At 39.7% G+C, this 27,136-nt stretch overlaps 1 protein-coding gene across 1 annotated transcript in view; it reads right to left on the bottom strand.

Annotated features, from left to right (window-relative positions):
- The window catches only part of LOC134586501 (protein eva-1 homolog C-like), a 303,306-nt gene that overhangs the window by 183,839 nt on the left and 92,331 nt on the right, over positions 1-27,136 (bottom strand). The window contains exons 3-5 of the mRNA XM_063442046.1: positions 21,087-21,210; positions 16,511-16,663; positions 12,146-12,289 (exon numbers count right to left, since the gene is read on the bottom strand). Coding sequence (XP_063298116.1) covers positions 12,146-12,289; positions 16,511-16,663; positions 21,087-21,210 — 421 coding nt within the window. The remainder of the gene's footprint in view (positions 1-12,145; positions 12,290-16,510; positions 16,664-21,086; positions 21,211-27,136) is intronic.

The following is a 27,136-nucleotide window of genomic DNA, read 5'->3' as shown; positions in this document are numbered from 1 at the left end:
TATAATAAGTGTGGGTGAATATAATTTGAAAGAGGGGAATTACGGGTGAACAGACATGTAGCGCAAATTCCAGTTTTTGTTTACGTTTTGTTTTGATCAGAACGTGCACTATTGACTCCGTCCTGAAGGGGTTAAAAAAAAAAAACAAAAAAAAAAAACAAAAAAAAAACTTTTTTCTGTGCAAGTAATCCAAAAATCCACTAATGAGAATGTTTTTGTTTTCTGGATATTCTTTGATGAAATAAATTTGAAAATGGACTGATTGTTTTTTTGTCTAGTCCTATATGCAGACCAAGTGTTGATATAATTAATTAGACCAAAAGATACCCCAACATTCTTTGATATATCATCCCATTTTTAGCAAGGTGGCAAATGAACACTAAAGCGGAATAAAAACACTGCATTCCTAACACTCAGTGCTGGTCTTGTCTCCTCCTCCTCCAAAGTCACGGTGTAGGGGGAACCTAACGTGCATGTGAAGTCTTTACAAGGTAGGTGCTTTCGGCAATTGCTGTCTCTTGAGTTAAGCTCCTCTGAGTTAAACAAATCTGCTGGCAGATTCACAGCTAGGAGGGTGTAACCAGGTTTATTCCTAAAAGTGTAAATATCTATTGAAATCTGCACTTTTTGTAAAATAAAAAAGGGTACACTTCACATATAAAGCACTTCAGCAAGCTAAATGGCTCTAGGGATCTGCAGTGCCTTCAACACTGTTTTATTGCGAGTGTTTTTATCAATGATGAACCACATTGTCATTGTTGATAAAAGGTAGATGTGTTGGGCCTTTTCTAATTAAAAAAGGACATCAAATACTGGGAAACTGTTTTTGCCAAAACACAATGGATAATTTAAAAAATGCAATGTATTGGGAAGCTGAACACAGACACACAACCTTCTCACACACACTCTCAAACACTGCATACTCACCTCTCAGGCTCACCTTAGCACATGCAGAACCCCATACAGACACATACCTCACAGTCACCCTGTCACACTCATCACCTCACTCACAGTCAACACCACAGTAATGCCCACACTTACCCTATCACAGTCACCTTGTCACATTCACATCTTTCACAGTCAACCTCATAAACACACAGTCACCCTCATACACTGGCAACCCCTATACAGTCACCCTTATACACACAACCCAGCCTTGCCATATAAATAACACACAAATCAAGACCACACAAACAACCACATACACAAGACCACAAGCAGTCCACCATACAAAACATCATGTACACAACATACTGCAAGCAGCTTCCACACACATACACTCGCATACATATAGGATCACACAGACACAATCACATACATTTACAGACACACACACAAGGATATTCATTGCCAGACTCAAAATCTACAGAGATACAGAGATACAGAGATACACAATGTCAGATATGCACACAGATATACTTATACACACTGCCAGACACACTCAGTAAGAAAGAGACACAGGCAGATACACACTGCCAGACACGCATTGTGATTCTTCCATCAATGTGTGTATATCTGTGTGTCATTGTCTATCTCTATCATCAGTCTATTTGTATGTGAGTGCATGTATCAATATGTGTAGATATTTGTGTGTTTGTATATATCTGCGTTTTTAAATCCAACCAACATATTTTTCCCTTAAAATAATGTGCTATATATGTACACTGAAATGACAATTACATTTAAAAATTACTTTTCAGGACACTCAAAATACTCTGATTTTGGGGGCCGAGCCAGCGCCTGATCGAATCAGATGCACGCTGTGTCAGCTCTGGTTCCTTTAGCCGCAAAGAGCAACATCTGGAACAATACATCCCACCCAAACCCAGTACTTACCTCTCCAATAGCGATGGGGAAGAGTTTCAAGAAACTGGCTGATCTTGATCCTGAGATATTGGGACTTTGCTCCGCCAGCACGCTAGGCCAGAGAAAGTCAAAATGGCGCCTACAATACAGCTTACTCGGACAAGGAAAGCCTCCAAGAAAACATCTCCATCTTCACACACAGGCCATAACCAGGTACTTCTACAGCTAAAGACACTACTCCCTCCACCAAGGCAGATTTAAGGCCCTGTCCTAAGAAATTATGGCAATGTTTCAGGCCATCATGGCAGTGGTGAGGGAGGAGGTGGCCATGTTTACCAATCAAATTACAGTAGCAGAAACTTACCTGGGCACTACAAGAGTGGCTCAGACAGCCACAGATGCGGCCCTTAACTCCCTGCAGAAAAGCAACACAGACCTGTTAAACCATATTGCCAACCTAGAGGATAGAGCAGAGGCAAGGAATGTGAGGCTGTGGGTGGTCCCTGAGTCTTTTACAGCTGACTAACTACCCCACTTTCTCAGGCAACTTCTACTTCTACACTACTGCCACCAAAACAGATAAAACTGGTCGCTCTGGAGTACTGTCTATGCTTACCAAAAACCCCTAGTGCCAGCGGCTCCTAGAGATGTCATTCTAAAATTTGTTTGTGACTCTGGTAGGGAAATTATCAAGGGGGAAACCAGGGGCACCATTTCCACTAATTGTGAAGCCTGTCAAATCACCTTCTATAGGGATATCTCACAACCCACCACCAAAAGGAGGCAATTATTCTGGAAGGTTACCCAGGTTTGTCCTTCAGAAACACAAGATAAGTGGAGTATAAGTGGGGCTCAAGACAGCTTCTAGTTGAGAAAGGCAGCAATACCTACTCTGTCACTCACCTCTAGGAGGCTCCCATGCTGATCCAGGATTTGGGATTACCTGCAGGATCCATCCATTCTGTGCAGCATGCATCGTGATCTGAGGACCAAATCACACCGTTTGTGCGAGGACAAGTTGCTTCAACTTCTCATGATGTGCCATCATGAACAGTCCATGTGCCTAGGATTCTATCTGAGTGTTCTCTACCTGAACATGTGGTTACACTGTTTCACATTCTATTATTATTTTTTTCTCTTACTCTGGCTCCGAAAGCTGCCGCTGGGCCTTGTACACCCAGCATTCTTTCCTCCCCATATAGGCAGACGAGTAATCCGCTGATTGCTCTCCAGCTATCTTGTTATACTAGCTGTATATATTGTTTTATGTTTTTTATGTAAGGCTGTCAAATTACAGCAAGTTACTGAATGCATATTATTTATTGATTTATTTTAAATGGTGCCATTTTACTCGCTATGTTCAGAAAATGATTGTTATACCACTATCATATGCTTGTACTGTAATAAAGCACCGCAAAAAAAAAAATACTTGGATTCTGTGGATAGTTTTTTTTCGCAGACCATTTGTCTAGTAAAGGGATTAATTCAATAAAGTTTAAGAATTATTTTTATTTTTTTTTACAGATTTGCAAAAGTACAGCCTCCAAATTTCACACAATGTGCAAACTAGAGGTTCTGCCGAGCCTTTCCAAACATTCACATACTTATCGTTACGTTGTCCATGATATGCTGAGATGATTTGAGAAGATTCCACAGAGTAGACATGGGAGTTCTGCTCCACAACTTTTGCACTTTAGTTTAATAAAATTTGCCTCTCACGAAATTCCAAACCACCATGCATTACAATAAAACCTTCAAACTGCAGCATAGTTCAGCTTCCAAAGAATTTTCGTCACGTAGCTCTCCTGCAAAACATCTAACTGACATCTAGAACTTATGGACTTTTAAAAAGAAATACATATATTTACGGTCTCCTTAACCTGAATGTTCTTCCCTTTCCTATCCATCATTTGCAAGAGTCTGATAATTATGTAATGATAACGAGATGTCTGTTGGCATATCCCTCCAGATCTGTCTACACTTGGCACAACCCCAGATCCTCAATAATTCTTTCTGGCTGTTTTTAGGAATGAAAGACTTTTTTTTCAGTGAGAATTTTCATCTGTTTGCTTGGCAAAGTGAGGAGAAACAAAATGTGTTATCTTATCCCACTTCAAGATGTTGCCTTTTATTCATTTAGTTTAAATGTCATCACTTTGGAAAACTAAAGAATCCTGCTTGAATGTCTAATGTAGGGAAGTCCATTTTTACTGGCGAAGGTTTATGGAATCTGATGGAGAAAAGTCATGCACTGTTTGATAAAATCACTGAACGTTTCCTATCTAGCCGAATGTGGCACTGACCATTAGAATTCGGATGTAAAACTATGTCCTTTATTAAAGAGTATAATGTGTTAGTTCATATGGTATTTTATATTTACACATGGCTCTTGAATAGTTTGAGTGTTTTGTGTTCCCTCTCTGCTATTAGGAATCGATTTGATTGAACAGTCACTATTAAGTCAATTACAATGATTTAAATAGCGCCAGTAAATTCTACTGCTTGATACAAAAGGGAAAATAAGACAACATTTATTCTAACAAAACACGTTTGACATACAGGAACAGTAGGAGAAGATGGCCCTGTCCAAAGGAGTTTTCAATCTAAAATAAAATAAATAAATACAATTTTGGGCTTTGTTTGCGTTATCTAGAGTGCAAACATCCTTCTGTATCTTTGAACAGGAACTAAAATGTATTCTTTTTTGAGAAACAGAAATGATATTACGATTATTATTATTATCGCCATTTATATAGCGCAAGCAGATTCTGCAGCGCTTTACAATATTATGAGAGGTGGGATTTAACTATAAGTAGGACCATTACAAGAACACTTGCAGGAACGATAGGTTGAAGAGGACCCTGCTCAAACGAGCTTACAGTCTATAGGAGGTGGGGTGTAAAACACATTAGGACAGGAAATAGCAATCAAATAAGGTGGGAGTGAAGCAGAGCTGGTGGAGAGAGTAGAGTGCTGCCCTTTAGGAGATAAAATGCAATAAAAAAAAAAAGAAAAAAACCTGGAACATTGGAGTAACGCTTCACACTTTAGACAACCAGACCACTTCAGCTCATTGAAGTGGTGTAGGTGCAGTGACCCAGGTCTGGTAACCCTGCAAAGGTCATTATTACAGTTTTTAATAAACTGCAATAATTACCTTTGAAGGTTAACTCCACATCTAGTGTCTGTCTACCAGACAGCCAATACAGGGGCTTCTGGGTCATTAGGTGACTTTTGGTCGACTAACTGACACTGTACATTCTCACGCTATGAGGGAAGTCCTAATGTGAGCGCGGATGCCCCCCTTCACTGCCATGCATGCGCATCGGGTCTCTCCTATCGGCTGACATTGGCATGGGAGGAGTGGAAGTGTAGCGGTACTTACCTTATCCGGGGGCCGGACGCGGTCCTCTCTTCAAGCCGCGCGCGGTCCTGCGGCTGCACGAGCCGCGCGCGGCTCGTCCGACTGTTCAGACAGGAAGGCGGGCAGTGACCGCGAGAAGCGGTCACGTGTCCCGCCTGCAGCTAAGAGCGCGCCGCGAATCTCGGGCGCGCTCTTAAAGAGACAGTGGGAGCCTAAATTGCAAAAAGGCTCCCATTGGCTCCTGTCATGCCAATCACCCCATACACTTACCTGTTGGGGGAGTGGAAGTGACAGGAGCCAATCACATTAGTTTGAAGGCTACTTATACTTACCCTTTTCCCTTAGTTCGTTGCCCTATCGTGGTTTCTGCTACAGTTCCCTTTAGTGCTTGTTGTGTTCAGTTGTGTTTCTCCGTATTTGACCTTGGCTTTGTATTCTGACTTCGTTTTCGCTTTATCCTATTCTGTACTGTTTGCCGGCTTGCTGATTCCTGTGTACCAGTCCCCGGCTAGTTTTCGTTTACGCTGTCTCTTTGTGCCCTTGACCTCGGATCGTTCCTGACTCTGTTTTATCCTATTACGTCGAGTCCGGCCACTCTAAGGTCCGGTAGACGTATCTCTCCTCTGTACTGTCTTCTGTTAGGCTGGATCCTGCGTGTAGGGGTATATACTCGTTACATTACGATAGGGCCATGGACCCCGCAGATTTAGCTCAACAGATGGCGACCCATGAGGCTAGATTTGTAGAGCAGGATCACCGTATGGATCAAATAGCTCAGGCTCTCCAGACGCTCTTAGCTAGAACCATTCCAGCAACCGCACCTAACCCTCCTGCACCCCTGCTTCCTGAAGCATCGACTATGCCTAACGCTACAGCACATTTAACGCCTCCTCCTAGGTATGGAGGGGATTCTAAGACATGCAGAGGGTTCATTAACCAAATAGAGTTTCATTTTGAAATGTATCCACGTTCATTTCCCACAGAGAGGTCTAAAGTTGGGTTCTTTATGCACCAACTTACCGACAAAGCACTTGAATGGGCAAACCCTATTTGGGAGGCTAATGGACCTATGGTGCATAACTTTCACAGTTTCCTAACAGCTTTTCGCAGAACTTTTGATACTATGAAAAGGTCTAAGAATGCCGCTAGAGCATTAATGAGGGTTAAACAGGGTTCTAGGTCTGTGGCTGATTACGCTATACAGTTTCGTACCCTTGCCTCACAGGTCGATTGGACCAATAATGGGTTAACTACGGCCTTCATGGAAGGTTTATCAGACTCTATATTGGATGAGGTAGCAGCTAAGGAGCTTCCTATTGCCTTAGAGGACCTTATTGACTACCTCATCGATATAGATAATAGGATTCGTGACAGGCTCTATACTAAGAACAGGAATAGACGTTTTGTTACACCTATTCAACCCAGAGTTAATATACCAGAGAGTGTTAAAGTACCTGAAGAGGAACCTATGCAATTAGGGGTTGCCAAACTCTCAGATACTGAGAAATTACATAGGAGAAGGGAGGGACTCTGCCTATATTGTGGTAAGAGAGACCATATGGTAAAGGAGTGTCCTCTGCTCCCGGAAAACTCTCGCACCTAAGACCTTATAGGGGACTGGCCTTGGGTGTGATTTCTAAGTCTCCTACATTGCCTCCTAACCGACTGCTTCTCCCTGTTTCTTTACATATGGGAGAGAGTTGTATAGTTGAAAACATAGACGCCCTGGTTGATTCTGGGGCAGCCGAGAACTTTATAGACTCTGGTTTTGTAAAGAGAAACAATATTCCCATCAGAGAGAAGGAGATACCCTTGGCCGTTGAGGCCATAGATGGTAGACCATTGATATCTCCTGTTGTTACTCACGAGACTGCACCGCTACACATGTACACAGGGGTTCTACACTATGAAACCATTCGGTTCCAGGTCATCACCTCTCCCTCTTCACAGTTGGTGTTAGGGTATCCATGGTTACGTGCCCACAATCCCATTTTTGACTGGGAGACAGGGCAGATAAAATCATGGAGTGAAGCCTGCCATGAGTCATGTACTATTGAAGTCACGCCTGTGAATTCTATTAACGTTCCTACTGTTCCTCCTTTATCTACGACAATACCCTCTCAGTATTTAACTTTAAAGACTGTCTTTGATAAAAGAGAGGCTGACAAATTACCGCCTCACAGACCCTACGATTGTGCTATTGATTTGTTGCCTGGTACTATACCTCCTAAGGGCAGGGTGTACCCCCTATCGGTTCAAGAAAACCGTGTCATGGAGGAGTACATTAAAGAGTCATTAGACAAGGGATTTATTAGAAGATCCTCTTCTCCGGCTGGAGCGGGGTTCTTCTTTGTATCAAAGAAAGAAGGTGATTTAAGACCTTGCATTGATTATAGAGGTCTTAACAAGATCACCATCAAAAATGCTTACCCTATACCTCTAATAACAGAATTGTTTGACAGGCTCAAACATGCTACGGTATTCACCAAATTAGATCTTAGAGGAGCATACAATTTGATACGTATTAAAAAGGACCACGAATGGAAGACAGCCTTTAACACTCGGTCAGGTCATTATGAGTATACCGTCATGCCATTTGGGCTTTGCAATGCCCCAGCAGTGTTCAAAGAATTTATTAATGATGTCTTAAGGGACTTTATTCACTCATTTGTTATTGTGTACTTGGATGACATTTTAATATATTCTACTGACATTCACGCTCATCACAGACATGTTACAACAGTTCTGAAGACCCTTCTTCCTAATGGTCTTTATTGCAAATTAGAAAAATGTCTATTCGACCAGTCCGAGGTCCAGTTTTTAGGGTATTTGATTTCCGCCGAGGGTTTTCGGATGGATCCCCAGAAGCTCGCTGCAGTCATAGAATGGCCTCTGCCGCAAGGTCTGAAAGCCATCCAGCGTTTTCTGGGTTTCTCTAATTATTATAGACGTTTTATCAAAGGTTTTTCGTCTATAGTAGCGCCTATTACTCGTATGACTAAAAAGGATGGCAATACACGTGTCTGGTCTACTGAGGCACTTCAGGCTTTTGACTTTCTTAAAACTACGTTCGCCTCTGCCCCTATTTTACAGCATCCTGTCCCCTCATTGCCATATATACTTGAGGTTGATGCTTCCGATATAGGGGTAGGTGCTGTCTTATCCCAAAGAGAGTCTCCTGACAAGCCATTGCATCCTTGTGGCTTCTTTTCTAAACAAATGTCCAAGGCAGAGAGGAATTATGATGTGGGTAATCGCGAACTCCTTGCTATCATTTTAGCACTCAAAGAATGGAGACATTTGCTAGAAGGAACTAAGGATCCTATTCTCATATTTACAGATCATAAGAACCTATCCTACCTTAGCGAAGCTAAAAGATTGTCTTCAAGGCAGGCTAGGTGGTCACTGTTCTTGTCTCATTTTAATTATATAATCACCTATAGGCCAGGTGACCGGAACACCAAAGCGGACGCTCTGTCCAGACAATTCGAGACTATTGACAAACAGGAGATTGATGTCACTCCTGTCATTCCCCCAGACAGGATAATAGCAACTACTATATTGTCTATTTCCTCGTCCCTCTTGCAGGCCATACAAGCGAAACAAGGCATGGCACCCAGCGAGAGGCCTAATGATAAATTGTTCGTTGACATTCCCGAGAGACGGGATATTCTGTCACTTTATCACGATACTAAGACTGCTGGACATCCTGGTATTTCCAAAACAGTGTCAGCCGTTTCTCGGTATTTCTGGTGGGATACCTTACGTAAGGACGTTACTGACTATATAAGTGCTTGTACTACTTGTGCATGTATGAAAACCTCTCGTAGAGTTCCTTGTGGGCTGTTGCATCCGTTGCCCGTTCCCGAGAGACCTTGGTCTAATCTATCAATGGATTTTATTGTTGAATTACCCCCTTCGAATGGTAACACAGTCATCCTAATGATAGTAGATCGGTTTTCCAAAATGGCTCACTTTGTGTCTCTTCGCAAGTTGCCCACTTCCAAGGAATTGGCTCTTATCTTCGCTAGAGAAGTGTTTCGATTACATGGTATTCCCTTATCTATTGTATCCGATAGGGGTAGCCAATTTATTTCCAGGTTCTGGAAAGCCTTTTGTTCGGAGATGGGTATTTCCCTCTCATTTTCTTCCGCTTACCATCCCCAGTCTAATGGAGCTGCTGAACGTGCCAACCAGTCTCTTGAGCAGTACCTCCGTTGTTTTGTGTCTCACCATCAGGACAATTGGTCTGACCTGCTTCCTTGGGCTGAATTTGCTCGGAATAATGCCACTCATGATTCTTCCGGCAAAAGCCCTTTTTACGTTGTCTATGGCCAGCATCCCGTTGTTCTTCCGGCTGCATTCTCCTCTCAGGGCATGCCAGTTCTGGATGAGCATTTGGCTGGTTTGCGTAATACTTGGGAGCAGGTTCAGCGTTCTTTGGTGGACTCTGCTGCCCGCCAGAAGGCTCAGGCTGACAAGCATCGCAGAGCGGCTCCTTCCTATGTTGTGGGGGACAGGGTTTTGCTTTCCACACGGAATATTCGCCTCCGGGTGCCTTCTATGAAATTGGCTCCCCGCTTCATTGGTCCTTATCGCATTATACATAAGGTTAATCCCGTTTCTTATGCCTTGGGTCTGCCTAAGAATCTGCGTATACCCAATGTATTTCACACCTCTTTGTTGAAGCCTTACGTACGCAACCGCTATACCCGGCATACTCCCCCTCCTGTCTCTGTGGAGGGTCATGAGGAGTTCGAAGTATCTGCTGTTATTGACTCTCGTTTTCTTAGGGGTCGGCTTCAGTACTTGGTACATTGGAAGGGTTATGGGCCTGAGGAGCGCAGTTGGATTTCTGCGGATGCTGTTCATGCTCCCCGCCTTGTACGTTCTTTCCATTCGCGTTTTCCTGCCAGGCCTGGTCCTGCCCGCCCGGAGGGCGTGTCCTCAGGGGGGGGTACTGTAGCGGTACTTACCTTATCCGGGGGCCGGACGCGGTCCTCTCTTCAAGCCGCGCGCGGTCCTGCGGCTGCACGAGCCGCGCGCGGCTCGTCCGACTGTTCAGACAGGAAGGCGGGCAGTGACCGCGAGAAGCGGTCACGTGTCCCGCCTGCAGCTAAGAGCGCGCCGCGAATCTCGGGCGCGCTCTTAAAGAGACAGTGGGAGCCTAAATTGCAAAAAGGCTCCCATTGGCTCCTGTCATGCCAATCACCCCATACACTTACCTGTTGGGGGAGTGGAAGTGACAGGAGCCAATCACATTAGTTTGAAGGCTACTTATACTTACCCTTTTCCCTTAGTTCGTTGCCCTATCGTGGTTTCTGCTACAGTTCCCTTTAGTGCTTGTTGTGTTCAGTTGTGTTTCTCCGTATTTGACCTTGGCTTTGTATTCTGACTTCGTTTTCGCTTTATCCTATTCTGTACTGTTTGCCGGCTTGCTGATTCCTGTGTACCAGTCCCCGGCTAGTTTTCGTTTACGCTGTCTCTTTGTGCCCTTGACCTCGGATCGTTCCTGACTCTGTTTTATCCTATTACGTCGAGTCCGGCCACTCTAAGGTCCGGTAGACGTATCTCTCCTCTGTACTGTCTTCTGTTAGGCTGGATCCTGCGTGTAGGGGTATATACTCGTTACAGGAAGTCCCTCTGCGCTGGAATCAGGTAAGTGACAGAAGTGTTTTTAAGGGCAGGGGGAAGGCAAGAGAGAGGGGGCACTAAAGGGAGCTATAGGGACAGGAAAACAATTTTGTTTTCCTGGGACTGTAATTTCCCTTTAAATATTTTAAAAGCTTATCGAAAAATATTAAATTGAGTCCTGAATTTGTAATACAAATTAAAGTATATTCATACAAATTAAATCTTATCACATTATTACCCAGAAGGCACTTTGTAGCGCCTGTATTTGTAGAGCGTGCACTAAGCATTTATTACACAGACATCTGGTGACATAACAAAATGCATCTCCTACTTGTGCCATATGTTTTGATGGGCCTTTTAATGTAAGTGATACATTACACAGAGCAGTTAACCTGATAGTCTGTCAGCTGCACGCAAGCCTTTTACCTGAGTAAGGTGATAATTTCACAGAATCCACACAGCTCAATTAGCCCGAGAAATGGAAGCACCGAACAAAGAATAGTATAATGTTACACGTTTTGGGGGAAACACTCTCCCTTTTACATAAAGTCTTTAGAAATGCCGTGAATGGCCAACAGCAATTCTTTCCCATTAATTTATGAACAGAATGATCAGTGATACCACAAGAATTGTTTTTTTTTTTTTTTTTTTTTAAAACACCTCATTCTTTTCAGTGCTCACACACATAATAGTGATTATAAGTAATATAACATTGTGTGTTAATAATTATAGGCAGCCTGGTTAAATCGCATGATGTGCCACAGGAGTTATATTCAAACCATGTGCATGAAAATGCATTTACATGTGGGAAAAATCCATAGGTACAATGTCTAAAATGTCTCTCTCTGGAGCATGCCATAAAAGGGAAGAAACTCCGTGATAGTGAAGTTTTAAGATAACGGGGCAGAATTTTTTTTACCACATAAGGTATCATTTTTTTACCACATAAACAATGGTGGGGCACTGCCCCAAGTGACCCCACGTATAATCCTTCACTGAAAAGATTGTCATTTCAGCAAGACCCAACAGTATAGGCGCTATCAAGGTGAGATAATTCATTAACAAACCATAATTCATTGTCATAATATAGCATACAACTTCATGGAACATCAGATGTTTGTAATAATCGTAAACTTGAAATTATCTTGGTACCATTTCCCAACATAATTAGCATATTCATAGAAAACAGAATTTCAACAAAAAGGAAACCATTTTGAATCTGAGCAATATAAAGAATTAAATAAATACATGATTGAAAATTGTACCAAAGATGTAAGATACAAGATTTTCTTCTGGAACAAAAGACTTCAGTAAAAGAAGCACATTTTAAGTGAGACTCACCACAGGTGTAAATGACATTCAGGTGTTTGCGAACCCCAGGGTAACATGGGTCTCCAAATTCATTGGTGCTGGCGTAAACAATACAGCTTCTCCGACCTTGGCAACGTTTGGTCATCAGTGGAAGAGCAGACAATGACTGGCACTCTGGAAAAAAGAAAAGTTCAATTTATCATCATATTAGGGTCTATAAATGAAAGACAAAAAAAATGGGATTTTGCTTCTCCATCCTTTTAATTTTGATGATGATGAAATTCAAGCTCCCATGTATCTTTGCAAAGTCAGAATGTTTAAATTTTGAGTGATCACACGTCATCTAAGTTAATTTATAGTCATAAGGCACTCCATATAGACAGTTGGAAAAACATGCAAGTGAGTGAATTATGGACACAGACACAATTTTATTACATCAAGTAATCATGGGAGTTGAAATATATTCGTATTTGCATTAAAAATTTATCTGTGTATCAGGCTGCTCCTTTTGCATAGGAAGCTCTTTATTAATCAAAATAAATACCGTAAATACGAATCTGAGCTATGTTTAAAAACACATACGCCACAGTTATTTTTCAAAAATATGAATTCTCAAAAGAATACATTGTGACAGATCAAAAGTAAAAAGAAAATTATTCAAAACAACTAAATCATTTATTTTATGTTGTTTGTGACGGGAGAATTACCCATTGACTGTGACACTATGTCAACTGTAACAATATGGACCCCTACCCCCAGTCAACAGGAGTGATATTATTGCTGCTATAAGCTTATAAAATGCTAACATATTCTAAAGTGCCATACAATAGCATAACCCCGAACTACTGAGAATCCACACTAAAGGGAAGAATACATACTGGAAGAATGTGGCCCTTAATTCACATCATCCTCAGCCAACTGATTGATTATTGGTAGCAATGAATAAAATATCAATGGATTAGTCAAAGCATCATAACCACGAAAATATTATTATAAAAAACTTTTCCCTTGAAATCTGTATTAAGAGCCAGTGACGTTAGGATGTCCAGCTCGAGAATTCACTTAATCTCCTTCTTATTTAAGTGTTCACCCCCTCTTCCACTATGGGGATAGATTTGGTCCAGCACCATTGAAGGTAACATAAGGTAACTTTGGTTTTCTCCTCATAGTTCCAATATGTTCACCTCCCCTGGTTTTTAATTTTCGAGTGGTTTTGCCCACATAACCTAATCCACTGGGCCAGGTTAATAAATATATTATGCTTTTGGAGTTGCAGGTAATTGTTGAATTGATTTAGTATTTTCTTTTGTTGTTTTTAAAGTATCCCAAAATCTAAAACTTCTTGTAAGTGGTCCAGCATCCTGCACAGTTTCCACAACTAAAAATCCCTTTATTATCAATTGAGAAAAATGTTTTAAGATCATTAGAATTAAGTTTTTTATTTTGATGTCAAAAGTATGTTATAACAATATCTTAGTCGTCCTAATATAGAGGTAGACGTAAATATGTTTTTTTTATACATATACCCTTTTTTTATTAGCTTATATATTTTATTTCCCTTTTAATTATTTATTAATGATAGGAAATAGCATATGATTCTTAGTTGTTTAAGATAATTATCTATTAGGATACAGAATTTGAATATTCTCCCCTTTCTTTTTTAACTAGTCCAATAATCATGTGTAATAATATTGGGATATTTCCCCCTATCTTTTTAATCTTGATAATTTCCTCCCCTATTTTTTATCAGTCCAATTATTATGTGTAATATTATAGGGACAAATATTAAGTACGCAAGTAAGTTTTGTATCGCCATCCATGAATAACTATGTATTTTCTATGTTAATATTACATATGGAGTATTTCCCATTATAAAAGTTTTTAACATGCCGTGAACTCAGATCTTCAAAAATGTTGAAAAACACGCTTTGAGATGATTATTTGTGGATCCCAAAAAATTGGCCACTACATGGCATTCATACCCTTTCACTCCCTTCCTACTACTGTCCTATGAGTATTTGCCCATAAGCACTTACTTTTTAATGTATAAAAACCCAGCTGCTAAAAAAACGACAGACGCTTATTTTGATAACCAACACACGTCTGGTGTCTAATTCACGCTTCTCCAACTGCACTTGTAATAATGATTTGGGCTTCCTCTGAATATAACAAAGATCAATATTTGGGTCTATATCACTATGCACTAGAAGACATTGTAGATATAGGATTCTGAGGTTATCCAAGATCGCCACGCCCAAATATCTGGTGATGCAACGCTCTTCACCCATGTTCCGGTTTACCAATATTGCCAATACCGAACATACAGTGATGTGGAACCATTATCTATAATGTGAAATGTCCATTTTCCAATGGTTAATATCGGGCACCATTGGTTATTCCCTTCAAACGAATAGTGTTATTGGAAGATTGCAAAAAACAAATAAAATGAATATGTCAATGGGACTCTAGGGAGTATTTCAAGAGAAATTGTTCTCATTCACTCTTATTACCCTGATGAAGAACCAGGTCGAAACTCGTTGTGCTTGTGTAGACGGTTTTAAGCATACATGTAAGATTTTACTTCATTTCTTACACAATTGTTGTACTTTATTTTAACCTCCTGCTGTATGTATCCCACCATATGAGCTACACTAAGACACTGAAGTTATCAGAAGACATATGTTGATGGGGATATCTACTACTTCCATATACTAATAGTTGAACAACTGCTAACTATCAAATCGAGCCGATATTGCTGGCTCCATAAAAGGTGAGTGTAACCATGTACATTACAAATGTTTTTAAACCATAATACACTATGAGAATTTCTTTCATTTATTAGCTGTAGATCCCCAGTTGCACATTGAATTACCCACCACAAACGGGGTAATATTTATTGTTTTATTCTGTGTTTTGTGTTTGCTTTCACTTTTTATATATTTTGACTGACATGAGCTGAAGGAAGTTAATGGACAATTGGTGGGGGCAATGATATACAGATAAATAGCACGCTGCCTTGAGTTCTTTTTATTTATCAGATTTTTTGTTCAATTAAGTAAAATACGAAATAACTTTCATAGACTTGGCTTTTATTGACACAGATTCGTTTTTGTTTTATTTTGTTAAGGGGAGTTCTCTATTAAGAGGAATTAAGTACTTTGAAGATTATCTCTTATCCTCATCTCATGATATCTTCCTAGCAAAACTTTATTGTACAATCATGTGTTTATGTAATATTTTCTAATCCATTATTACATTGTCTCTTTGAATACGTTAATCTAACCTCCAATTAGGCCTGGATAGCAATATGTATAGACATCCATAGAGATCCGATGTCTAAGTTACATGCAGATTAGTTCCTTCACATAACATCTGCATCTGTCAAATGAATCATTGTTCTTGATAACTGTTCTTGTTAATCCATCTTAATTCTATTACTGATCCCACTGAAACCATTATTTAGTGTTTATCCTTTCATAGCCAGTCCCAATGTCCCCTTGAGTTCTTCTTTCCCTACATGTAGATAATACTGTATCTGTCTATTGTACAATGGACAATTCAGATTCTGTGGAAATTGCGAGGGGGGTTATTGCTATCAGACAACTGAGTGATCTTGTTAAATACATTTGAAATTGGCAACGATTAGACTTGTTCATGTTGAACATTTTTGGTTCTTCTGAACGCATTTGGTTCAGATTTCCAAGATTTTTCTGATCAAAAGAATTTCGGTCGAGAAAGATTTTTAGTTCGGGTTCAAATTTCAGTTAAAATGCTTTTGATTTGAACTGAAAATTGCTGGGGAAGGTCTAAAATAAAGGGGGACAAATTGTACCTATAGTGTTAATTTAACAAAATAACAACTCTCAGACTGTCCATTTGTGATTCAAAGTTGGTGTTAAGTGGCAGTGGCTTCTAGTAGTAGGCACTGTGGCCCGAATTTTGAATCATCCAAAACGGCTTGCCTATCACACTATTCAGTTTATTCAGATTACGAATACATTTTGGTTCTGAATTCGGAAATCTGCCCGATTTGGACCAAACTAAATCTCCAAGTATAGCAATTGTATAAAGAATGCTAGTGCAGTGATGGGCAACGTTGGCACCCATATTTTTGTGATGTTTAGTCAGCCTTTCATGGCACTGAAAACAATTTGAGAAGTTAACCAGTAATTCATTAAATCCAAGACAAAGTATGCTCGAGCATGTTTGACAGAGGATCACTTTATAATTAATTAAATTATATTCACATAATTGTATCTATTCTCAACATCTGAAAACAAATGAATGGCATAAATTAACCCATAAACCTTTGACATGCAAAATGGGTAAATTCACAGTAAAATAGACGAACAGAGAGTTTTTATATCCCATGCAACCTGTTAAATGGAACCTTACCTACTGAAGGTATGCCAAGGTTTTGGTAAGGGCATTCCAGGCTGCCCCCCTGAACCCTTCCAAAAATCACTGAATAAATTGCAATGACTGTATTTCTGTTGCAGTTTAACCTCAGTCTGTCATCCTCGCAGGCTACTTTGCTCTTATATTCATCTGAAAAGAAATAATAAAATAACATAAATGTCTATTTTAAGTTAAGCAAGGCACCATCACAGTAAACTAATGGCAAATACAGTAACCGTGTTTAAAGGTACAGTTAGAGAACTATAACAACTTAATCAATTTGAAGGATGTCCCTGGGGCTGGCTCACCTTTATGGGATTAACTAATTCAAATTTATGGGATTAACTAATTAAACAGTTTAACCACTCTGTGACCCCCTGTCCTTCCACTTTACAAAATCCTAGAGGGAAGGTCCGGGCAGCATCAGGCAGGGACACCACTGATTGGCTAAGAGTGATCAAGGACCAGGTTGTTCTGTGTGAATAACTGAGAAGTATATTAGCAGAAAATTCACATGCTGAAATATTGGATTTTATTAAAAATTGCAAACCCCCAAGCATTATATATTGTATTGAAAAAAATATATTAAAAAATATGCAGAAAACAGAAAAATATTAACTTTATAAAGAACCTACTGCTATTGCACTGGCACAGAAAGTGTCAGTATCAGCAAGACCTCTCCCTCACCAGAAGGAGGCTCCATCAAACATAAATTGATATAAATTGATATATTCCAAAGAACACATCAAGGTAATCCAGAATTCATAGCAATCTACTTTATATAAAGTTGCCCATTTATTTATAGGAAGACGTTTCCATGGGAGGGAGGCTGCAAGCAAAATGGAAATCCAGTTATTTTAATTAAAAAATTAACAAGAAAAGAGAAAAACCATAGAAACCCATTGAAAACGGTAGATATGATGAGTTTATTAATGATGGGTTTATGCACTATTTTAGCTTTTCTTATTTCCACTAGTCTGGAGACTCATTCGTGTCAGCGAGATATGATCATAATCAGAGGTTGATGGGTAGTTTATAATACAGAGCCGGTTATAATACAGTACCGGTTCCACTAATCATATATGGTGACTGATAATGGTCTATAAAGTGATAACAGCCATAACACAGAGGCTGCCAGTTTACACATAGCTTGACTCAAGGCTGTGTGTTGTGAATGGCAGAGTGAGAGTGAACGAACCAGACTGCATGACTTGAACAAAATTAACACAGGGAGACATGAATTAGGAGTTGCAGCTGCCTGTCTGACAGCTGAGGGGAGCTGTCTTATAGTCAAATTGGTTTTACAAATCATGACAGTTACAAGCCTCTCTGAGAGCTGGGATTGAGTATAGCGTGCTCTCTGAATCACCTACCTTGTAGTTACACAAAGCTGTTACAGTATTATGGTTAATAGTATTTGAACTTCCAAAATTAACTGTTTTAAAATCTCATTTTAAAATTGTCTTGCAAATCAGTGAAAAGTTAAGCTTACAAAGAAACATTGGCTACTGAATTAAACAAATGGGTTGCAATTTATATTTTTGAAGCAAAGCTTTTTACTCAAATTAGAGGAGTAAATTAATTGGAGAAACTAACCATGTACAAACCCCAAACATTGGCATCCTGTGAAGTGGGATGCCCATGGGCGAGGTAGAAAGGGTCAGGCCAGTGATGTGAATTGCCTTACTGATGCGGACCAGAGGGGGAGTACTTACCTGGCAAGGGAGCAGTTCCACCCAAACAACCGACAGGTCATTCATGTTAGGCTACCTGACAATTACACCAGCCGGCCACTAACAATGGATGGTCCTAGTGTCCTGAGTGTAGAGTGCATGCATCTAATGATACACTTGTACTCCACTTTCTGGGAACAGTTTCCTGGTGTCGGAACAATATGGATTGTACATGGGACTGATGGGAGACATTGTCATTAATTGTGAGTCTGCTGTTTTTATTTGTTTTTTAATGGATATAAATTAATGGATAAGTTGGTTTGTGGGGGAAGCAGGGATTTGTAGGGGGTGACGGGGGTTTTGTGAGGAGAGCAGGGATTTGCAAGGGGTGGACAGGGGTTTTGTGGTGGGTGATGGGTTTTGTTGTGGGTGGCAGTGGTTTTGTAGAGGAGCCTGGGATTTGTAGGGGGGGCATGGGTTTTCTGGAGGGTGGCAGGGTTTTTTAGAGATGGGAAGTTTTTTTGCAGAGGAGCCAGGGTTTTTGTGGGGGGTGGCAAGGGTTTGTAGGTGGTGGCAGGGGTTTTCTGTGGTAGTGGCAGGGGTTTGTAGAGAAGTCAGGGTTTTTGTGGGGGGTGGCAGGGATTTGTAGAGGGTGGCAGGGGTTTGTAAAGATGGGCAGGGGTTTGTAGAGATTGGTAAGGATGTTCTGGGGTGTCACATGAGTTTGTAGGGGGAGCAGGGATTTGTAGAGTGTGGCAGGGGTTTACTCATGGCAGTTAGGTGTTTTGTGGGGGGAACAAAGGTTTGTAGAGAGTGGGGAGCGTTTGGAAGGGGTGCAGGGGTTTTTAGAGGGGGCAGGTTTTTTTTGAATGGTGGCAGGGTGTTTGGTAGAAGAGAGGGGCAGCAGATTGTGAATGTGCCTATGGAGGTATCAGTCTTAATTAGAAATAAATAAATAAATATGCTTATATATTTTCATTCTTAATGTATTTTGATATAAATATATATAGTAATATATATATATTACACAAGATCCAGCGCACTCACTTATTCACTAAACAGCAGCTTCAATGTTGACATATGTTATTAGTTTTTTTTTTTTTTAAACACCTAATCTAGGCAAAAATTATGCATGTTCAGGTGAGTGCAGCCCGCTGGTTTCATATATATATATATATATATATATATTTTTTTTATTATTTTTTTTTCTTGAAACCATAAAAAATTATGGGTATTTTTTTTAGGAGTGTGGGGGAGGAATGCCAATCACAGGATGTGCCCCAGGTGCCAAATACTCTAGGTACGCCCCTGGCGCAGGGTCTCGTTCTAAAAACTCATCTAAACTACTGGAAGTGGAGCAATCACCATGAAAACCAGTGGAACAAGCAGGCACATTCCATTGGTAACCCCTTTCATTTTGCATTATTGCACATTTGAGCAGAAACAGAAAACATTGATACATTTAGATTGAGGTTTTTATTTCCTTCAATGCAATTTGTCTAAGTCTTTAATATATATTTAAATAAAAATAGAGCATCTCATGAAAAAACAAAACAGTACATATTTTATGTTGATTTCAATGTCCCGTTCAGTATTGTAATTTTTGGAGAACGAATGATTTAACCAATTGTACACGTTTTGATCAAAACAAAATCTTTAATTTCGAGCTATATGTCTGTTTAACCCCTTAAGGACCAAACTTCTGGAATAAAAGGGAATCATGACATGTCACACATGTCATGTGTCCTTAAAGGGTTAATCATAATCTACTTATTTCATATTAGGTGAACTCACACTTATTATATATCATTTTGTTCATTTATTGTTTTTGAATAAAATCTAAAAAACTAAGTGAGAAATTAAGAAATGTTGTTCTTTTTTTAGTTCTGCATGGCATTTTAACTGTGAATATTTTAATACTGTTAACTTTTATTGCAATAAAACACTCACATTTGTGTTCAGTAATGTCCCACGAGTACAGCAGCACCCTGCATGTTCAGTTTGACCATATATATATATATATATATATATATAAAACCAAACAAACAAAAAGGGTGCACTCACAGGACTTGATAAATTTAACTCGTGGTTTTAAAAAAGAAACAAAATATCCTGTCTGCAAATCGACCGACATTTCAGCGCGTCTTTTTCAAGATCGTTTTCAAGATCAAGTTCTGTGAGTGCACCCTTTATATTGTTTGGTTATATTCGGAACGTGGGTAGCACCCAGGCTCAATTTAATGGTAACAAGTTGTCAAGAGAGTGCCAAGCAGATTTATTTTATCTTTCTCTCTCTATTATTATTATTATTATTTTATTATTTATATAGCGTCAGCAAATTCCGGAGTGCTGTACAATGGGATATATATGTGCTTATAATAATTGTGGGCATTATTAACTTTTTTTCTTTCATTTTGCAGCTTACATGGCCGGCGGGGGTTTAATTTGCAGGGGGAGGACTGCCTGGGCTGTCAGGCAGTCCCCCAGAAGGAGTTGAGTACTGTGGACTTCCTGGGGCTCAAAGCCTTAAAAGCCCAATAATATGGGGGTGGCATGGAACGCCGTAATGGCAGGAAATTGTTAAGAGACAAACTAACTCTGTTTATGCTTGACTCTGGACCAATAAAATGTCTGCACTCAGTACACCACTTGTATTTGGATTTCCCACTGTTTAACAACAGAAAACAAAAATCTGAACATGATTAAATAATATTGTATGTTATCAGTTAATGCAGGGGGCACACCAAAAAAAATAGGTTTTTTTTACATTTTATTTCTCTTCACACAACAACTTTTAATCTCCAAACCCATCCACATGCAATATGATCATGCAAGGTTCAAAATATGAAGCATTAAGAAAGACTGAGATTTCATTTTCTTTTGACCCCAGGGATACTTACTTGGTCTGCATTTATACCATACGACGAGGTACTTGCTCGTTCCTGGACATGGATCTGAACCAAACAAACGACTGTTGACAAGAATCTGGCAAGTCCTTCTGTCTTGGCATTCATCCAGCATTTTCTATGCAGGGTACACACACAAAATGAGGGGAAAAAGTAATTTTAAAGATATAAGAATTGCAATTTGACACATATTCATATTTCAAGTCTCATTTAGCCAACTGCAAACTCTTTAGAATACAGTTACCAAGTGAAATACCAAAAGGCTTTGATAACATCTTTTGATCTAGGTATCTACTTTATTATTATACTTCTATTATTGCCACAATTGTTTCATCCATACAATGCGAACATATTCTACACTACTGCAAATCAGTTGTAATGTAAGTAAGCCACTTCACATTTTATTTTAATAAAAGCAAGGTAAATCATAGAATACAACAGGTCAGGGGTCAATCATGAAGTTTATTCTAATGAAAACACATTAAAATATGTCTGTAACAGAAAAAAGGTGTTTATATAGGTAAGAATATCCACAAGGACAAAATAGTAATATTCACTTCATGTTTGGCCTTTTCCTCCTAAACATGGATTCAAAATGATCCTGGTCATAAATTTGAATCATTCTGATCAATACTGCTATCGTAACTGCAACTAAATTAACAGAAGGATGATTTGCTGAAAAAGAAAATCGCTCAGGAGGTAGAATCCCAGAGATGAAGATAAAAATCACTGAAATCATGAGGATTTTAATGGTTCTTTTTAGTGACTGCTTCTTATCACCATAGCCTCTACAATATAACATCCCTCTAATGACTGCTTTCTATTTTAACTCTTCAACTAAATACAACAGCTATTCTTAAAATTTTAGAATACGTTCTCAAAGGGACACTATCGGCACAGAGACCAGTTTGGCTCATTAAAGTGGTCTGGGTGTGTATTGCTAGGTCCCTTAACCCTGTAAAGGTAATCATTGCAGCTTTTAATTAACTGCAATAATTATCTTTATGGCTTAACTTCCCCTCAATTTGTTGTCTACCAGACAGCCACTAGAGGGACTTCCGGGTCGTTAGGTGAATTTTGGTCACCCAACTGACGCTGGACGTCCTCATGCCATGCATGAGGGCATCCAGCATCACCCAAAACCCCATAGGAAAGAATTATATATTGCTTTCCTATGGGGCTATTCTAATGCGAGCGCGGCTGACGTTGGCGGTGGAGGAGAGAAGGTGGACCCCTAGCCAGCACAGAGGGACATCGGCTTTGGAATCAGGTATCCCCTTCTGCACAACATGGAGGAGAGAGGGGCATTATAGGGAACTATTTTGCCAGGAAAACAACCTTGTTTTCCTGGCACTATAGTTTCCCTGTAAATTGAATACCAACAGATATGTTTATACAAAAAAAAACACATTGTCCCTACCTAAATTAAAGATTAACAATGAATAGTTTAATCAAAATATGCAGTTAACAATATTCAATCTCTTTGGCGCTCCTAAGATTATGTAAAACAAATACTGAAATACATATTTATTTAGAATTTAATTTGGAGGAGGACCCACACACATTCCATTTATCGTGGAACCTCTGTTACCTAGAGACCTGCATGGATGAAAACAAGGTCAGATGATGTTGATTAAAGAAAAGTCCTAAAATTTGGTCTAATATTGAGACAGGTTCCGAGTTGGATGCTTCTAACAAATTCACCCTGTCCAGTATCCTGACCCAATTCTAATAATAAATCTGAGCTAGATAGGTTCTTCAAATCAGTCATGATGCCAATTATAATTAAAGTTATTTATATAGCACCAATATATGTAATAATGCAGTACAATGTGTAAACAAGGCAATGATTTTTTCCTAACAAATAATGTAATGGCTCATACATTAAGGGGCCACTCCACACCCATAAAGCACTTTAGCACCCTAACCATTTAGCTTGCTGAAGTATCCCATAATAATGACATTATGTATACATAATAATGACATGAAGTATCCCATATTAATGACAGTTAAGAAAAGTGCTGATTTCTATTAAGAATCAGCATTTTTAGAATTAAACACCCTCTGTATAAAAAGTTTCTAATATGGTCAGCGGAGTGTTCCTTTAAGAAAGGCCACTTGCATTTTCCCTTTTTTTTTTTTTTTAATATAAACAGTTGACAAATATAAACACTTTAATATCAGTATCATTTAACTATATGTCCATGTAACGAAATACTCACTTATTGTTTATTTTTACACATTTTTGCATATTTGTAAATGCACTTTGGGTGTTTGAGTTGGTTGTCACTTAATAAAAATCTTAAATAGATGAGAAATCCACTCAATCAGATTTTTTTATTTTAAGCTTTTTGTCTTGATTTAACTAATGATTAACATTATATTATATTAAGTTGCCGAAAATATTTTAAAAAAATGTCCATTATCTCTCAGAAACTAAAATTGAAAGATTATTGAATAGCATCCCAAGTAACATACAGTATTTATCGTCAATTATTGATATAGATCTGACAAGCATCCCAGCACCAGACACGGTGAGTACCGCGTATAACAAAAAAATCTTAGAATGCCAAACAGAAATAAAGTTGACCCTGTGGGTTTTGGGAACCTTAACCGCAAGCTGACAATCTAAAATAATATTCAAGGTCTAAAACATTAACCTTTTTTGCTGCGATAAAAATCCTTTAGTCATTTTAAAGTGAACTCAAGTCCAGAATTAATATTTAATCACCCGATAAGAATTGGAAAGCCAGATTAATGGACTGGTCACTTCTCATTGGTTTGAATTTGCAGTATTTCAATGTCTTGACTGCTGTTTGCAATAGGAGACCATAGAGCGTCTCTGTCCTGTTGTCCTTTATTTTAATCAGGTAGTAGTTTACCTCCACAGAGGGTCACTCACTGTATTCAAACAGGGTAAAGGTCACCTCAGGGCAAGTTACAGCAAATTTGTTATTCTGCAAAATCCAATTTGTCCCATTGAGTACATTTTATAGGATTAACGAGGAAAAGAATAGACTTGGTTGAAAAGGAAGGGTTAGACAAATCCAGTTTGAACAAGTCTTCGTCTTGTAAGATGTAAACCATCTTACTGATGTGGCCTTAGAACACCCCTACTAATCTATTTAGGTAACTATTTAGCTATTAACTAATCATACAGAAAATGGTCTTAACATCTGGTCATCAGGATTCAGTAATATGACAATTACAGTAAATTAAAAAAAAAATCTAAACCTGATTAGACAGTAACATATTCTAGTTTTCAATGAAATCATTCAAGTTATACTGTTTTTATTTTATTTTAATCCCTTAAGGACCAAACTTCTGGAATAAAAGGGAATCATGACATGTCACACATGTCATGTGTCCTTAAGGGGTTAAACTATTTTTGTTACTGCTTGTAAACCGAGAAATACTCAGATGAGATTGGTTTTATTGATTTGGTTCTAACAGTGAGTTTGCCACAGTATAAAAGAGTTAGGGACAGATCCAGAACATGCATTTCTCAGTAGTGGTAACGCCATAAAGACCATGATATATACAAAATACAGATTAAGGATCAGTGCACATCCAGAAATGCAGTTTTAAATTGGACAAGACTATTTAAAATCACCTTAGCAAATAAATATGGGCAGTCAGTTCCACCATGTGATGGAGCTCCAATACTCAGGCTGAGTATCTCCACAAAGTATCCCTTCTCTCCCTTTACCATAATTCCGGCTGACACAGTCTGAACCTAACGGGTCTTCTTGGAGATGTCCGGAGTGCAAACAGTTATTTCCCCAGCTCCCTCTGTTGGGACAAGCTGTTGGCATCTCCGTTCTATTTACTAGGTATGCAGTGGATCATAAAATCATGTGACTGGAGGGCTAGTCTCCACTATAGCAAGTGGCCATTGTTCCCAGCCACCTGGTTAAGCCACACTAACAGGTTGTGATCCATTAGTAGAGAAAGCAGGTGTCCATACAGATAGGGCTGTAATTTGTTCAGTGCTCGGACCAGGGCCTAGTATTCTTTTTCACAGCAGCATAGCTCACCTCCTGAGGCAACAATTTCTAATATAACCCACAGGATGATCTCCACTATCCGTCCCTAACTTGGCTTTATACAGCTCCCAGACCAAACATGAAGGTGTCTGTGCCTAGTCCGAGTGTATACAGCCTCCATCGTGCAAGCCTGTGGCAGGGTTGTAACTAGGTTTGCCTCCATTGCTGGTGGGCTGGAGAATCAGGAAGTGAGTTGGCCCAGGTCATTTCCTAGTAGTACTTCTGTGAGTAGGTCTTTCATTATCCCGATTTCCACATTGCCAGATACAGCGCCCCAATCAAGATGGACTTTTGCTGTGGGTAAGTGGTATACTTCATTTCCAGCAACTTGAACCAACACAGAGCATTCGGTTCTATCTGTCTCCCGGACCAGGTGTCTTTGAACCAGAGTTAGAGTTGCCCTGGTATCCTGCAATTCTTCAGCTGACTTCCTGTTAACAAAGACTGTTTGCTTGTGGTGAGTTTGGTTGTCAGTGGCCGCAGCTTGTACTGGGTCACCTTCATGTAATTGTCCCCAGTATTCATCTGGACAAAAAGTATCCAACCCCACACCAGTAGCCACAGGGTTCAAAGGTCCCTCTGCCCAAAAGCAGTGAACAGCAGTCCGAGTTACTGGGGGGGCTGGGTCAGGATCAAGTAATGCAAGGCTGGTCCAAGGGGCAATTGATCCAATCATGCCCAATCTAATGCATCAAGGCTCTGTCCATGGAGAAGGCTGTGTACTGGCTTGAGGTGGTGGGGAGCCCAGTCGTTGCAGAGGATTAGATCCAGGGGTGTGTGTCGCAGGTATGATTTGAGAGCAGGATACGGGTTGTTCTGTCCTCCTGTTATCTTGGTAGTCATTTTCCATCCTGGCAGTGTAGGTGTCAACCCCCACACCCACTGCCATAGCATTTGGAAGTCCCTTTGCCTGAAAGTAGTGAACACCTGCCTGGGTTACTGGGAGGCTGTGATGCTACCCTTCCATGCAGCACCGCTCCATGGAGCAATTGCTTTGTACATGCCCAATCTGGTCACATCTAAAGCATCGAGGCACTGTCCGTGGAGCTGGCCGTGTACTGGCATGCAGTGGGGGCTGTTGTTGCAGAGGAATTAAAACCAGGGGTGTGGGTAGCAAGTCTGGTTTGAGGACAGAGTACGGGTCGTTCTGTCTTCCTGGCATCTTGATATTCATCTGCCAGCCTGGTAGCCTCGGTAAGGTTGAGGGATCGGTGATCCCTGACCCATTCCCTTGTCTCCACAGCAAGCGGATTATAAAATTGTTCTAGCAACATTAGCTGGACCACCTCCTCAATGCTTGGCAGCACATGGCTGCCTGGTATAGGTGAGATGCCCACTCATGCGTAAAAACATATAAAGGGGAAAATCATACCTTTCAAATCCCTAAAATCAGCCAGCTAAACACCTGGACTCAGTAGGACTAAAATGATTAAACAGACGTGAAACAGTTCAGATATTCCCCCAACTTTCTTTGCTCCAGGCGAGTGACAAAGCACGGCTCTTGACTGCATCAGTTAAAGAAAAGATAAAGGAATTCATTTTAAAATGCATTAAATACATTAAAAAAGTAAAAATAATTTATATATATATATTATGAGAAAGGAAAAAAAGCCTTGCACTCCTACTTAGTTATTTGACCCGGTGCTTGATTGCACTAAATGTATGAAAGAGAAAAATCAGCACTCCCAGGTAGCTTTCTTAGGAACTTATTTTACTAAAAGTGAAAGGAACTCTCATCAGTACAAGTGGTTGCACTGATGAAAGTTCCTGAATGGAACTGAAATGTTGACTATTGAACTTTTTAGTAAAAGAGGTTCCCAAGACAGCTACCTGGGAGTGCTGATTTTTTTTTATTATATGTGTATATATGACAATGACAATGGATATCTTTGTGAAATCCCCAGAGATCATCTTAAACTTGGAAAGGACCTTCCCAATGGCCCTGTACAAAATAAAGAGCCAGAAGGGGGCACTTTGCTTATTGGGGCCATATGATTA

The sequence above is a fragment of the Pelobates fuscus genome, chromosome 2 (genome assembly GCF_036172605.1).
Source record: "Pelobates fuscus isolate aPelFus1 chromosome 2, aPelFus1.pri, whole genome shotgun sequence".
In the NCBI taxonomy this organism is placed as follows: domain Eukaryota; kingdom Metazoa; phylum Chordata; class Amphibia; order Anura; family Pelobatidae; genus Pelobates; species Pelobates fuscus.
This window is presented reverse-complemented; position numbering and strand designations above follow the sequence as displayed.